Source organism: Prionailurus bengalensis, chromosome B3, assembly GCF_016509475.1.
Source record: "Prionailurus bengalensis isolate Pbe53 chromosome B3, Fcat_Pben_1.1_paternal_pri, whole genome shotgun sequence".
Taxonomy (NCBI): domain Eukaryota; kingdom Metazoa; phylum Chordata; class Mammalia; order Carnivora; family Felidae; genus Prionailurus; species Prionailurus bengalensis.
This window is the reverse complement of record NC_057355.1, coordinates 53,900,976-53,915,048: the sequence shown is the minus strand read 5'-3', so window position 1 is coordinate 53,915,048 and position 14,073 is coordinate 53,900,976. Positions and strand designations below refer to the sequence as shown.

Sequence of the window (14,073 nt, the reverse complement as noted above, 5' to 3'; positions counted from 1 at the left end):
TGAGTTCTTACAACTGGTAGGACTTAGAGCCTGGGATTTTACCGGTGGAACTTAAAGCCTGGGATTTTAAAAATCAGCAGGCTTGGGCTCTTGGAGAGCCAGGAAGGTGTTAGGAAGTGGAGTCCCCAACCTTAAAGAGACAGCACGACAAACAGCTCATGAAGATACAGCCTGGAAGCAGCAGTTTGAAAAACACTGGGGGCAAGTGGGAAAGAGAGTGATTTATTCAGAGTGTGGCCTAGAGAGGCAGGGATCACAGAGAGACCCCAACAGGAACAAAGGAGCTGGCACACTCTCCCCAGTGTAAACACAGTGCCACCTGCAGGAACCAGCATAGCACCAACACTCATTACGTAATTTGCTTACACCAAGCCTGATCCCTGTACTTGGCAAATCGCCCTTCCCAGTCACACTTGGCTCAGTCTGGGCACTGCAGGCCCCCTCCCCCAGAAGACTGGCACAGACCCCACCAACACCTTGTCTCCCGACACATGCATTTTGTGGGACCTCAGTAATACCGGCAGCAGTGACAACATCTCATTTCGCAAGCTGACCACCACACACCTCATTAAAATGTGTCCCACCCCACCCGGGATCAAACACTGCCCACAACAGGCAAAGAGAGCCTCTGCAGACAACTGGATTGAAGGAAAAAGAGGCCAGGTTCTCAACAGCAGAGCACACGCAACACACATGGGAGATACTCCCTGAAGCACCAGGCCCTGGGGAACAGGGGACATTGAACACAGGACATTACAGGACCTCTTCATAAGGCCATTAACGTGAAGAGCAAGAGATGTAGCTTAACTTCTTACCACAGAGAAACAAAGTTAACAAAATGAGGAGACAGAGAAATATGTCCAAAATGAAAGAACAAGACCACACCGCAACAGAAGCCTAAGTGAAATGGATATAATGTGCCTGCTAAAGAATTTAAAGTAATGATCACTAAGATAACTCACTGGACTTGAGAAAAGAGTGGACTACATCAGCGAATGAGACACTTAACAAAGAAAACAGAACCAGATATCAAGAACACTATAAATGAGGGACACCTGGGTGGCTCAGTTGGTTAAGTGTCCAGCTTCGACTCAGGTCATGATCTTGGGGTTTGTGGGTTCAAGCCCCGCATTGGGCTCTGTGCTGACAGCTCAGAGCCTGGAGCCTGTTTTGGATTCTGTGTCTCCCTCTCTCTCTGTCCCTCCCCTGCTCCTGCTCAGTCTCTCTCAAAAAAAAAAAAAAAACAAAAAAAAACACTAAAGAAAAAAAAGAGGAACACAATAAATGAAATTAAAATACACCTGATGGAATAAATAGCAAACTAGATAAGGCAGAGGAACAAATTAATGACCTGGAAGAGTAATGGAAAGTAACCAAGCTGAGCAAAGGAGAGGAAAGGAAATTAGGTAAATTGAGAATAGTTGTAGGGAACTCTGACTCCATCAAGTGTAGTAACATCTGCATTATAGGGATCTCCGAAGAAGAGAAAAGGGGATAGAAAATTTATTTGAAGAAATAATAATAGCTGAAAACTTCCTTAATCTGGGAAAGGACACAGAAATCCAAGTCTAGGAGGCGCAGAGATCTTCCCAAAAAAATTAATGCAAGGAGGTCCATACCACAAAACATATTAATTAAAATGGCAAAAAGTAGTAATAAAAAATTCTTAAAGCAGCAAGAGAAAAGAAGTTACATACAAGTGAAGCCCCATAAGCCTGTAAGCAGATTTTGCAGCAGAAACTGCAGGCCAGAAGGGAGTGGCATAATATATTCAAAGTGCTAAAAGGGAAAAATCTGCAGCCAAGAATACTCTATCCAGAAAGGCTAGCATTCAGAAGAGAAGGAGAGATAGTTTCTCAGACAAACAAAATTAAAGGAGTTCATAAGTGCTAAACCAGCCCAACAAGAAATATTAAAGGGAAATCATTGAATGGAAAGGAAAGACCATGAGAGGATGAAAAGTAAAAAACACAAGAGCAGTAAAAATGAGTATTTCTGTAAAAATTAAAGGATTCATAAAATAAAAGGATGTAAAATGTGACACCATATACCTAAAACATGGGGTGGGAGAGGAGTACAAAGTGGATCACCAACTTAATATAGATTACTATATATATAAGATGTTATAATAAACCTAAGAGTAACCACAAATAAAAAGCCAGTAATGGGTATGCAAAGAACAAAGAGAAAGGAATTCCAGTATATCACTAAAGAAAACCAATAAATCATGAAAGAGCAAGAGAAAAAAAGGATCAGAGAAAATCTGTAGAAACAACCACAAAACAAGTAATAAAATGGCAATAAATACATATCTATCAACAATTACTTTGAACGTAAATTGAATGCTCCAGTCAAAAGACATAAGGTGATAGAGTGCATTAAAAAAAAAAAAAAGACCCATGAATAATGCTGCATACAGGAGGTTCATTTCAGACCAAAGACACCTGCAGATTAAATGTGAGGGGATGGTGAAATACTTATCTTGTAAATGGATGTCAAAAGAAAGCCAAGGTAGCAATACTTACATTGGGCAAGATAGACATTAGGGCAAGGCTGTAACAGACAGACAGGGACACTGTATAATCATAAAGGGGACAATCCAGCAAGAAGATCTAGCAATCGTAAATATTTAATGTACCCAACATGGGAGCTCCCAAATACATTAAACAGTTAATAGCAAGCATAAAGGAAATCATTAGTAGTAATACAATAACAGAAAGGGACTTTATTATCCCATTTACATCAATGAGCAGATCATCCAAACAAAATCAACAAGTAAACAGTAGCTTTATTTTTAAATTATGTTTGTTTAAGTAATCTCTACACCCAGCATGGGGCTTGAACTCACAACCCCTAGATCAAGAGTCACATACTCTTCTCACTGTGCCAGTCAGTCACACTGAAAACAGTAGCTTTAAATGACCACTGACCAGAGGGATTTACCGGGTATATTCAGAATATTCCATCATAAAACATCAGAATATGCACTCTTTTCAAGTGCACACGGGACATTCTCCACAAAAGATCACATATTAGGCTACAAAACAAGTCAACAAATTCAAAAAGATCAGTAATATACATCTTTTCTGACCACAACACTATGAAACTATAAATCAACTACAAGAAACTATCTGGAAAGAGCACTACATGGAAGTTAAATAACATGGTACTACACAATGAATGGGTCAACCAAGAAATCAAAGAAGAAATCATAAATTTCATGGAAACAAATGAAAATGAAAACACCACAGTCTAAAATCTTCGGGATGCAGCAAAAGTGGTTCTAAGAGGGAAGTGTATAGTAATACAGGGCTACTTCAAGAAGCAAGAAAAATCTCAAACAACCTAACCTTACACCTAAAGGAGCTAGAAAAAGAACAAACATACCTAAAACCAACAGAAGGAAGGAACTATTAAGATTGGAACAGAAATAGATGACATAGAAACAAAAACAAAAAAATAGAACAGATCAATGAAAGCAGGAGCTGGTCCTTTAAAAAGATCAACAGAATTGATAAACCTCTAGCCAGACTCTTCAAAAACAAACAAACTTGACTAAACAAAATCACAAACGAAACAGGAGGCATAACAACCAACACCACAGAAATACAAACAATTACAAAAGAATATTATGAAAAATTATATGCCAACAAATTGGACAACCTAGAAGAAATGGATAAATTCCTAGAAGTATATAATCTACCAAAACTAAAGCAGGAAGAAATAGAAAATTTGAACAGACTGATTACCAGCAAGGAAATTGAATGAGTCATCAAAAACTGCCAACAAACAAAAGTCAGGACCAGTCGGCTTCACAGACAAATTCTACCAAACATTTAAAGGAGAGTTAATACCCACTCTTCTCAAACTATTCCAAAAACTAAAAGAGAAAAAAACTTCAGAATTCATTCTATGAAGCCAGTATCACCCTGATACCAAAACTAAATAAAGACACCATAAAAAAAGAGAACTATAGGCCAATATCTCCATATTAGCAAACTGAATCCAACAATACATTAAAAAAAAAAAATGCACCATGATCAAGTAGATTTATTCCTGGTATGGCAGGATGGTTGGTTCAGCATTCACAAATCAATCTCTGTGATAGATCACATCAGTAAGAGAAAGGATACACACCATATGATCATTTTAATAGATGTAGAAAAAGCATTTGACAAAGTACAACATCCATGACAAAAACCCTCAACAAAGTAGGTGTAGAGGAAACATATGTCAACATAATAAAGTCCATCTATGAAAAACCCACAGTTAACATCATACTCAATGGTGAAAAATTGAAAGGTTTCCCCCTGAGATCAGGAACAAGACAAGGATGTCCATTCTCCCCACTTTTATTCAACATAGTACTGGAAGTCCTAGCCACAGCAATCAGACACCAAATAGAAATGCATCCATATTGGTAAGGGAGAAGTAAAACTTTTACTCTTTGCAGATGACATGGTACTGTATATAGAATACCCTAAAGCATAAACCAAAAAAAGTACCAGAACTGATAAATTAATTGGTAAAGTCACAGGATACAAAATCAGTGTGTAGAAATCTGTTGCATTCCTATGCACTTATAAAGAAGCAGCAGAAAGTGAAATTAAGAATTCCATTTACAGTTGCACCAAGTACAATAAAATATCTAGGAATACATTTAACCAAGGAAGTGGAAGACCTGTACTCTGAAAACTATAAATCACTGATGAAAGAAATTGAGGATACAAAGAAATGGAAAGACAGTCTTATGCACATAGGTTGAAAGAACAAATATTGTTCAAATGTCTATACTACCCAAAGCAATCTACGGATTTAATGCAATCCCTGTCAAAATAGCAACTCAAACTAGAACAAACAGCCCTAAAATTTGTATGGAACCACAAGAGACCCCAAGTAACCAAGGCAATCTTGAAAAAGAAAAAATGAAACTGAAGGTATCACAATTCCAGACTTTTATTACACAGGTGTAGTAATCAAAATAGTAGGATACTGGCATAAAAATAGACAATAGATCAATGGAACAGAATAGAAAACCCAGAAATAAACCCACGATTGTATAGTCCCTTAATCTTCAGCAAAGGAGGCAAGAATATACAATGGAAAAAAGACCAACAAATCGTGTTGGGCTATCTGGACAGCTACATGCAAAAGAATGAAATTGGACCACACAATGTATTTCTTCATACACAAAAATAAACTCAAAATGGATTAAAGACCTACATGTGAGACCTGAAACCACAAAAATCCTAAGAGATCATAGGCAGTAATTTCTCTACCATCGACCATAGCAACGTTTTTCTATATATATCTCATGAGGCAAGCGGAAAAATAAACTCTTGGGGCTACGTCAAAAAGCTGCACGGTAAGGGAAACAAAGGCAAACTAGTGAATGGCAGAAGATATTTGCATATAACATATCTGATAAAGGGTTAGTATCCAAAATATATAAAGAACTTATACAACCCCATACCCGAAAACAATAATCTAGTTTAAAAACAGGCAGAAGACATGAACAGACATTTCTTCACAGGAGACCTAGGGCGCCTGGGTGTCATAGTCTGTTAGGTCATAATCTCATGGTTTGTGAGTTGGAGCCCCACATTGGGCTCTGTGCTGACAGCACAGAGCCTGCTTCAGACTCTCTGCCTCCCTCTCTCTGCCTCTCCCCTGCTCATGCTCTTGCTCTCTCAAAAATAAACGTTTAAAAAAATCTAAAGAAAAAAAAACCTATAGAGGACCAACAGACACACATAAAGGTATTCGGTGTCACTCATCATCATCATCTAAATGCAAATGAAGACTACTATGAGGTATCTCACATCTGCCAAAATGGCTAAAATCAAAGACACAAGAAACAAATGTTGGCAAGAATGAAGAAACAGGAGCCCTCATGCACTGCGCAGCCACTGGTGCAGCCACTGTCGAAAACAGTGTGACTGTTTCTTAAAAAGTTAAAAATAGGGGTGCCTGGGTGGCTCAGTCGGTTGAGCATCCGACTTCAGCTCAGGTCATGATCTCACACTCCATGAGTTCAAGCCCCGTGTCGGGCTCTGTGCTGACAGCTCAGAACCTGGAGCCTGCTTCAGATTCTGTGTCTCCCCCTCTCTCTGCCCCTCCCCTGCTCATACTCTGTCTCTCTCTGTCTTCAAAAACAAATAAAAACATTAAAAAAAATTTTTTTTAAGTTAAAAACAGAACTACCCAATGATCCAGTAATCACTACTGGGTATTTACCCACAAAATACAAAAACACTAATTCAAAGGGATACGTGCACCCCTTTGTTTATTGCAGCATTATTTATAATAATAGCCAAGATATGGAAGCAACCCAAGTGTTCTTTGGTAGATGAATAGATGAAGAAGTGGTATATATTATATATATATATATATGAGTATGGCATATAATTATATGTAAAATATTTTATATGTTACATATTTATTATATATGGTGCATATATATGAAACATTTTATATATGTAATGAAATACTTAGCGATATAAAAGAATGAAATCTTGCCATTTGCAACAACATGGATGGCACTAATATAAACGACATTTTTAGAGAGAGACAAAAGCATATTGACTCGTGGAATTTAAGAAACGAAACGAAAAAAAAAAAAAACAAGGTAGACAAACCAAGAAACAGATTCTTTTGAAAAGATTTTTTAAATGTTTATTTTCGAGAAAGAGGCAGAGCATGAACAGGGAAGGGGCAGAGAGAGAGGGAGAGGGCTCTGAGCCATCAGCACAGATCCCCATGCAGGTCTCAAACCCACCAACCTGCAAGATCATGACCTGAGCTGAAGTCAGACACTTAACTGATTGAGCCACCCGGGCACAAACAAACTGGTAGCTACCAGAGTGGGCGGGGGGGGGGGGGGGGGGGGGCAATCGGTGAAATATGTAATGTGGAGTAAAGAGTACATTTATCGTGAAGAGCACTGAGTAATGCGTAGAATTCTTGAATCAATACGTTGTACTCCTGAAGTTAATATAACGCTATGTTAACTATACTGAAATCAAAATTAAAAACTTAATAAAAAATTATTGCTAAAAAATGCTAACCATAATCTGAGCTTTCAGCGAGTCATAATCAGTAATCACAGATAACTAAAAAATATAATAATGAAAGAGTTTGAAATACTGTGAGCATTACCAAAGTGTGACACAGACATGAAGTAAGCAGATGTTGGAAAAATGACACTAGTAGGTTTGCTTGATGCAGTGTGGCCATAAACCTTCAGTTTGTAAAAAACAGAAGCACAATAAAATGGAGTACAGTGAAACAAGGTATGCCTGTATTTATTTGAATTGCAATTAGTTCTTCATAGCAGAAGACATTGTATAAATTTAATGGGATTCCTCTGAAGCTTTCATTTGGTGACAACTTAGGATCTTGCCGAGACTTCTCATTTGCTATGCTCTCCTGATCTGCCCTATATGCATTCCTGCACACATACACACACAATTGATACATACCCAGCTTTTCTTACTCTTAATGTTCATTTTACTACTTGCTCCATCTTCCTAATCAGAATTTAGCACAGTGTATGAGGAGCAAAGAATGTAATGAAGCTTCAAAGACCCTTTTTAGAATAAACCAAAGTACTTGGGTGTATTCTGTTCATATATCCCTAGCTCCACATAAAGTGGCCCTGCCTACTCCCTACCCCCAGTTTGTTTCCTTTTATAAACTGGTATTATCAATGAGAGAGGGAAATATTTCTAAATGAAACTTCTTTCTACTTGTGATCTATGCATTAATGCAGATTTAGTGGTAGAAAAATATAGAAGTTCTTATTCTGTTAATTCTTTTGACAGGAAAGATTCTTAATAATTAAGGCAAAGCAATAGAAATCATAATTCATTTAGTGAATATTTGAAAAAAATTAAATTGTTTAATGATACCCTTTATATCTTGAATTCCCAAAATAGATACTCAAGATAATTTGAAATTAACTCTTTTAACAAAAGATATAGTTTAGGGCTTTTATGTCTTTTAACTCTTTTAACAAAAGAGTCAGTTTAGAACTATTATGTCTTTTCACTTGTTAATTGGAATTATTTGCATTTGTTTTGTTTCAGAAAAGAACTACTTTTAATGAAGTACACCGTCCATTGTGAAAGTGGAAAAGTAAAGCTAATTCATCATGCCTGCTGTGGCTTCAGTTCCCAAAGAACTCTACCTCAGTTCTTCACTAAAAGACCTCAATAAGAAGACAGAAGTTAAACCAGAGAAAATAAGCACGAAGAAGTATGTATTCTTTGCTAGTATCACTGAATCATATATTAAGTTTTACTTCATTTCCTTATTATTAAATGAATTAGAGGAGTAGTCAATTTGAAGCTTATTTGAAAAATGGCATCATCACATGAATAAGACCTGCTTAGAGAAGTTCTTTATCTTGGCAGAATGTATGTGTATTCTGGCAAAATGCATGTTTTCTATTCTTTGGACAATATATCAAATTATAAGTTTACAAGGTGAAGACTACGAGGTTTCTACAAAACTCATACAGCCACAGTTAATGTCCTTTCATAAAATAGTGCAGAAATACTTCCTAATTAAAGATCATTTTTATCCTTGTATGTTTCACATGGAACATCTGGTCCTAGCATAGGCTTCTTTGATTAAAGGAAGTGAAATACATATTTTTTTTATCTTATATTCAGCATAATATTAATTTGTACCAATTTAACATGAACTTTTAACTAAATGATTTATTTTATGTATTTTTATTTTTGAAGACATGGAGTCTATCAACCTGCTGAGGTCGAGGCTAGAGATGATACTTTACTGATAATGATTACAATATCTATCTTGAAATAAAATATAATTGTGAGGGAGAGGTCCAGGTATTTTGATATCAACTGGAAGTAATTTTGCTAAAAATGGGCTATCAATAAGATTGTTTCTTGAAGTTTTGTCTCCGTTAAGAGACAAGAGGCAATAGCGAACTTTTCCTCTGAATTAATTTTGACCGACAAAGGAGATTTGGAGATGAATGAAGTAACTACATTATTGTAGAGTTGGAAATAGAGTTTCAGAAAGAAAGATGGATTTAGTCAGCCATATACCCTGAACTTGGGGTAAGCAGATTGTAGAAATCAGGGAGAAAAGAAAGGTTCTGTGGGTCCTCCATAAATGGAAGGCCCTAAAAAAAAAGATATGTATGATCCCAAATGAACCTGTGAACAGACGTCTAGAGAAACCTATGAATGCACAGGGACATCTTTATGAGTCATTTTCTACATAAATAGACAGAAAATGCAAAGAAAAAACATCAAGGATGAAGAGGAGGGAATAGTAGAAACTTTAAAGAAGGTCAAGAAAGAAAATCCCAAAATGAACTGGTATTTCTAAGCATCATAATTATGGACAAAATGGGCTTTTTAAAAAGAGATCTTTTCAGGGGCAGGAAGAATAAGAGAGGGATTGTTTCACTTCTTGAGCTAAGTTGGTAATATTAATGCAGTGACAGAGAAAGCAGCTCTTTAACTTCTGTTGAATCACTTTCAAATAGGAAACAATGGGAAAGATAAAGCCACCTTGAAGCTTTCTCAGAAATCTTTACCTAATCCTAAGATAGATCAGTTTCATTCTGACAGTGTCTAGGTTAGCTCTGGGACCACCCTGGTCCCATAGGAAGTGATATGTCAGAAGGACTCCCTAAGTATAGAACCACAAACTCATGTTCTTGCTATGTCACAGCACTATTCTAAAAAATGCTAGAATCCTTTTAGGATTTTTGGTTGTTTCACTGGACTCACAGCAGCACTGCAGCCATCTCACCTTGATCTGCTACATATAAGCCCGTGAAATGTACATGCCTCAGAGTGAAAGTTTAAAGAAAACCCAAGCACTGTTGCACCTACTCCTAAGCTCTTCTAGGGAATCTCCTTTCTAGCTTTGGTTTGATTTACTTCTGTCCTAGGACTGTGATGCCATGCGAGGCAGGGCATACACACTGACTAAACTGGTCCTTGTATAGGACTGTCTTTGGTCCTAAATATCACTTTGGCCCTGTTCCTTTGTGTGGTGTTCTTGGCCTGACCAATTTCATCATTAATCCGTGTTTGCAGTTGTGGAGCAGTTTGAAAAATATAGAAAAACATGAAGCACTGCTTTGCATAAATAAGTTGCCAATAAAGAGCATTATATATAAGCATTGACACTATAATTGGATTGCCAGAACTTTAGTCCTAAGTGATTGCATTTCTCTTGCAGAAATGCCTATTTTATTAATTTGCTTTCTAAAGACTGTTAACCAGGCAAATGGCCTTATAATGAAGGCCACAGAATCTTTAAATATTTTACTGAAGTGGAATTTTAAAATGCCTTATTTTTAGATTTTAAATCTCTTTTCCACGAGGACCAGTGAATAAGAGTGCAGTTCAGCCATTTTGTAGAAAACTTTAACCGGCTGAAAAGATTGAATCACGTCCCCTTCCCTGTCCCTTTTTTTTTTTTTTTTGGATTTTTAGGTGGGGAAATTTTTACAACATAGTTAGAAAAGGATGAAGAAAACTGAAAAGTATTTTAACATTAAAGTAATAAAGATTTTGCCTTTCTTCAGTAAAAATGGTATGGAGTTTTGTTCTTTAATCAGAGTATGACTATTACATGGCTGCCCAAGGAACACTTGCCTCAGGATTATCTATTAGCAGATCTTTTAAAACTAGTCTTAATGCATTTTGAATAGCTTGATGGAATATAAACAACTATTAGGAAACAGAAGTATTTATTTGTAGGCTCGGGGAATTTTCAGGTTGTATCCTAACATATATCTAACTTTGTACCAGTTATGAAGTTATGAAGTAATGTACCAGTTATGAAGACCTTAAACATGACTCGCCCTGCCCCCTGCCAACGTGTCAAGTGTTTTAATTATTTTTTTTTTCTCTAATTGAAGTTATGTACAGAGTGCCCTGAAGATCTTCAAGACAGCAGAAGAAAGCAGATTAGATCGTGATGAGGAAAGGGCCTATGTACTATATATGAAATATGTGACTGTTTATAATCTTATCAAAAAAAGGCCTGATTTCAAGCAACAGCAGGTACCTTTTATTTCTGCATTCTTATTTGCTAAGTTATTTTTACGCAGCAGAGCTATCGATTTCTTCTAAGAGTTTTAACTAATACTGAAATTTAGATCACATTATTCAGCAGCATGTTCAAACTCCTTTGCAGATAGAAAAAGCAGATTTAGTTTGATTATTTGCAAAGTTATATGTGTATAAATCTGGATACACTCACACTATATACACATACCTAATTTGTCTTGGATTAATACAAGTTTTTTTTAATGTTCTATTTTTGAGAGAGAGAATGCACACACACGTGTGCAAGTCAGCAGGGGAGGGGCAGAGAGAGAGGGAGACACAGAATCTGAAACAGGCTCCAGGCTCTGAGCTGTCAGCACAGAGCCCTATGTGGGGTTCAAACTGACCATGAGATCATGACCTGAGCTGAAGTCATATGCTTAACCCACTGAACCACCCAGGCGCCTGGATTAATACAAGTTTATAGCAGCATACAGACACATAATCAGTTTTCCTCTGCACTAAATGATCGCCAAGTCAAGTGGAAGGATTCAGTTTACTCATGCATTAAATAAGAAAATTGTGTTGGGGCGCCTGGGTGGCGCAGTCGGTTAAGTGTCCGACTTCAGCCAGGTCACGATCTCGCGGTCCGGGAGTTCGAGCCCCGCGTCAGGCTCTGGGCTGATGGCTCAGAGCCTGGAGCCTGTTTCTGATTCTGTGTCTCCCTCTCTCTCTGTCCCTCCCCCGTTCATGCTCTGTCTCTCTCTGTCCCAAAAATAAATAAACGTTGAAAAAAAAAAAAAATTTATAAAAAAAAAAAAAAAAAAAGAAAATTGTGGGGTGCCTGGGTGGCTCAGTGGATTAAGCGTCCCACTTTGGCTCAGGTCATGATTTGCAGTTCATGAGTTTGAGCCCCGCATCAGGCTCTGTGCTGACAGCTCAGAACCTGGAGCCTGCTTCAGATTCTGGGCCTCCCTCCCTTTTTGCCCCTCCCCCACTCAAGCTCTGTCTCTCTGTCTTTCTCAAAAATAAATAAACATTAAAATAAAAATGTGACTGCAGCTGTACTTTCTCAGGGTTCGAGGTTTAGTCACTTATTTTGTGTGTGTGTGTGTTTTGTTGTTTTTTAACTTTTTTATTTGAGTGTAGTTGACCCACAATGTTAGATTAGTTTCAGTGTACAGCATAGTAATTCGGCACCTATGTGTTATGCTGTATTCACCACAAGTGTAGCTACCATCTCTCACCATACAGAACTATTGCAGTATCATTGACTACATTCTCTATGCTGTGCCTTTTATTCCCATAACTTACCCATTCCATAACTGGAAGCCTGTCTCCCATTCTCCTTCACCCATTTTCCCTATCTCCCCACCCCCCTTCCCTCTGGCAACCATCAGTTCTCTGTGTTTACAGGTATGATTCTACTTTTTGTTTGTTTATTCATTTGTACTTTTTTAGATTCCACATTTGTCTTTCTCAATCTGTTTCATTTAATATAATACTCTCTAGGTCCATCCATGTTGTCATACATTACACAGTCATCCTTTTTACAGCTGTGTAATACTCCAGTGTGTGTGTACACATACCTACACACCACATCTTCCTGTTTCATTCAACAAGTGATTAGTCAGTCCCTTGTTTTTATGTGACAGCTTTTTATATTTGAATGACATTGTAGTCATGTTAGGGTTCAGTTAATACTGATTACTTCCATTTTTATTTTTTACTATCAATGTTATTATTATTACTTTTTCTTTTAATCCTTTGAGCAGGTACCTTTCTTCCACTTTGCTGGAGCCATGGGGAGTTAGGGAAGGAGGGTAGGAGAGGTGTAAATGATTAAAAAGAATTAATGACTAGAATAAATGTTGCTAGAGAAGATGGTTGCGTTTCAGTTGCACCAGAAATAGGCAAAAGAAGAACATAGACACTAATGAAATTGGAGGAATATTGTTTTGGTGGTTCCACCTTTACTTAGTAATAATCTTGCTGCCAGACAATAGTAGTCAAATACTGCTTATAGGTTTCTTACCTGGTGGAGAAGCCATTCTTGAATTAGTGTTGAGATTTTATTTTGTTCACTGGTGGTAGAATTGGCTTGCCTTGTTTAAATTGACTTACAGAAGTACACACAAAAAAAAGAGTTCTCATATTCTTTGAAATAACTTTTTTCCAGAGTAGTGTCACCAGTATAATTTCTTTTGGTTAAGTGGGTTAAGGGATGACTTTAACGTTTGATTTAATAGTAATAGGGGTACCTGGCTGGCTAAGTCGGTAGAGCATGAGACTCCTGTTCTCAGGATTGTGAGTTAGAGCCCTACATTGGGTGTAGAAATTATAAATAAATACACTTAAAAAAATTGTGATAAATCATTGCTGGTATTTCTTCTCACCAGTAAAGTCATGTTAATAATAGTTACAGGGATTTAGATGTAGCCTTGGAAAGGTGGCCCCTTGCATTTGGAGATGAATCCTCCTGTCCACAAATGGCTAGATTGGTCCTGCCTTAGAACATTCTTGGGCATGTCTGTCTGCAGGTAAGGTTTGGCCTTCCCAAATTCAAACATGTTTCTGCATGTTCTTTGATGGTTTTTATGACATCTATTAAAGTGGAATCACTTTATTTTATGTTTTAATTTTTTTTAATGGTTATTTTGAGAGAGAGACAGAGTGCGAGCAGGTTAGGGGCAGAGAGAGAGAGGGAGACACAGAATCTGAAGCAGGCTCCAGGCTCTGAGCTGTCAGCATAGAGCCCAACGCGGGACTCGAACTCATGAACCATGAAATCATGACCTGAGCTGAAGTCAGACACTCAACCAACTGAGCCACCCAGGTACCCCAAAAATGGAATTGCTTTAAAAAGAAGTGTAGAAGTGTTTATTAGTAAAGTAAATACTTTGAAAGAGTTGCAGCTTTGGATAACTTGGTAGTTTTGGTGTCTGCCATTTTGTCTTTTGTAGGAGGGCCAGGTTTTTATGTTTACTTTTTACTGTATTTTTCTTTAAAAAAAAAAATTGTTTTTTAA

At 37.3% G+C, this 14,073-nt stretch overlaps 1 protein-coding gene across 1 annotated transcript in view; it reads left to right on the top strand.

Moving 5' to 3' along the window:
- Positions 1-14,073, top strand: part of USP8 (ubiquitin specific peptidase 8) — a 77,518-nt gene that overhangs the window by 13,187 nt on the left and 50,258 nt on the right. The window contains 2 exon segments of the mRNA XM_043555436.1: positions 8,088-8,256; positions 10,916-11,060. Of these exon segments, the coding sequence (XP_043411371.1) occupies positions 8,153-8,256; positions 10,916-11,060 (249 nt within the window). The 5' untranslated portion in view covers positions 8,088-8,152.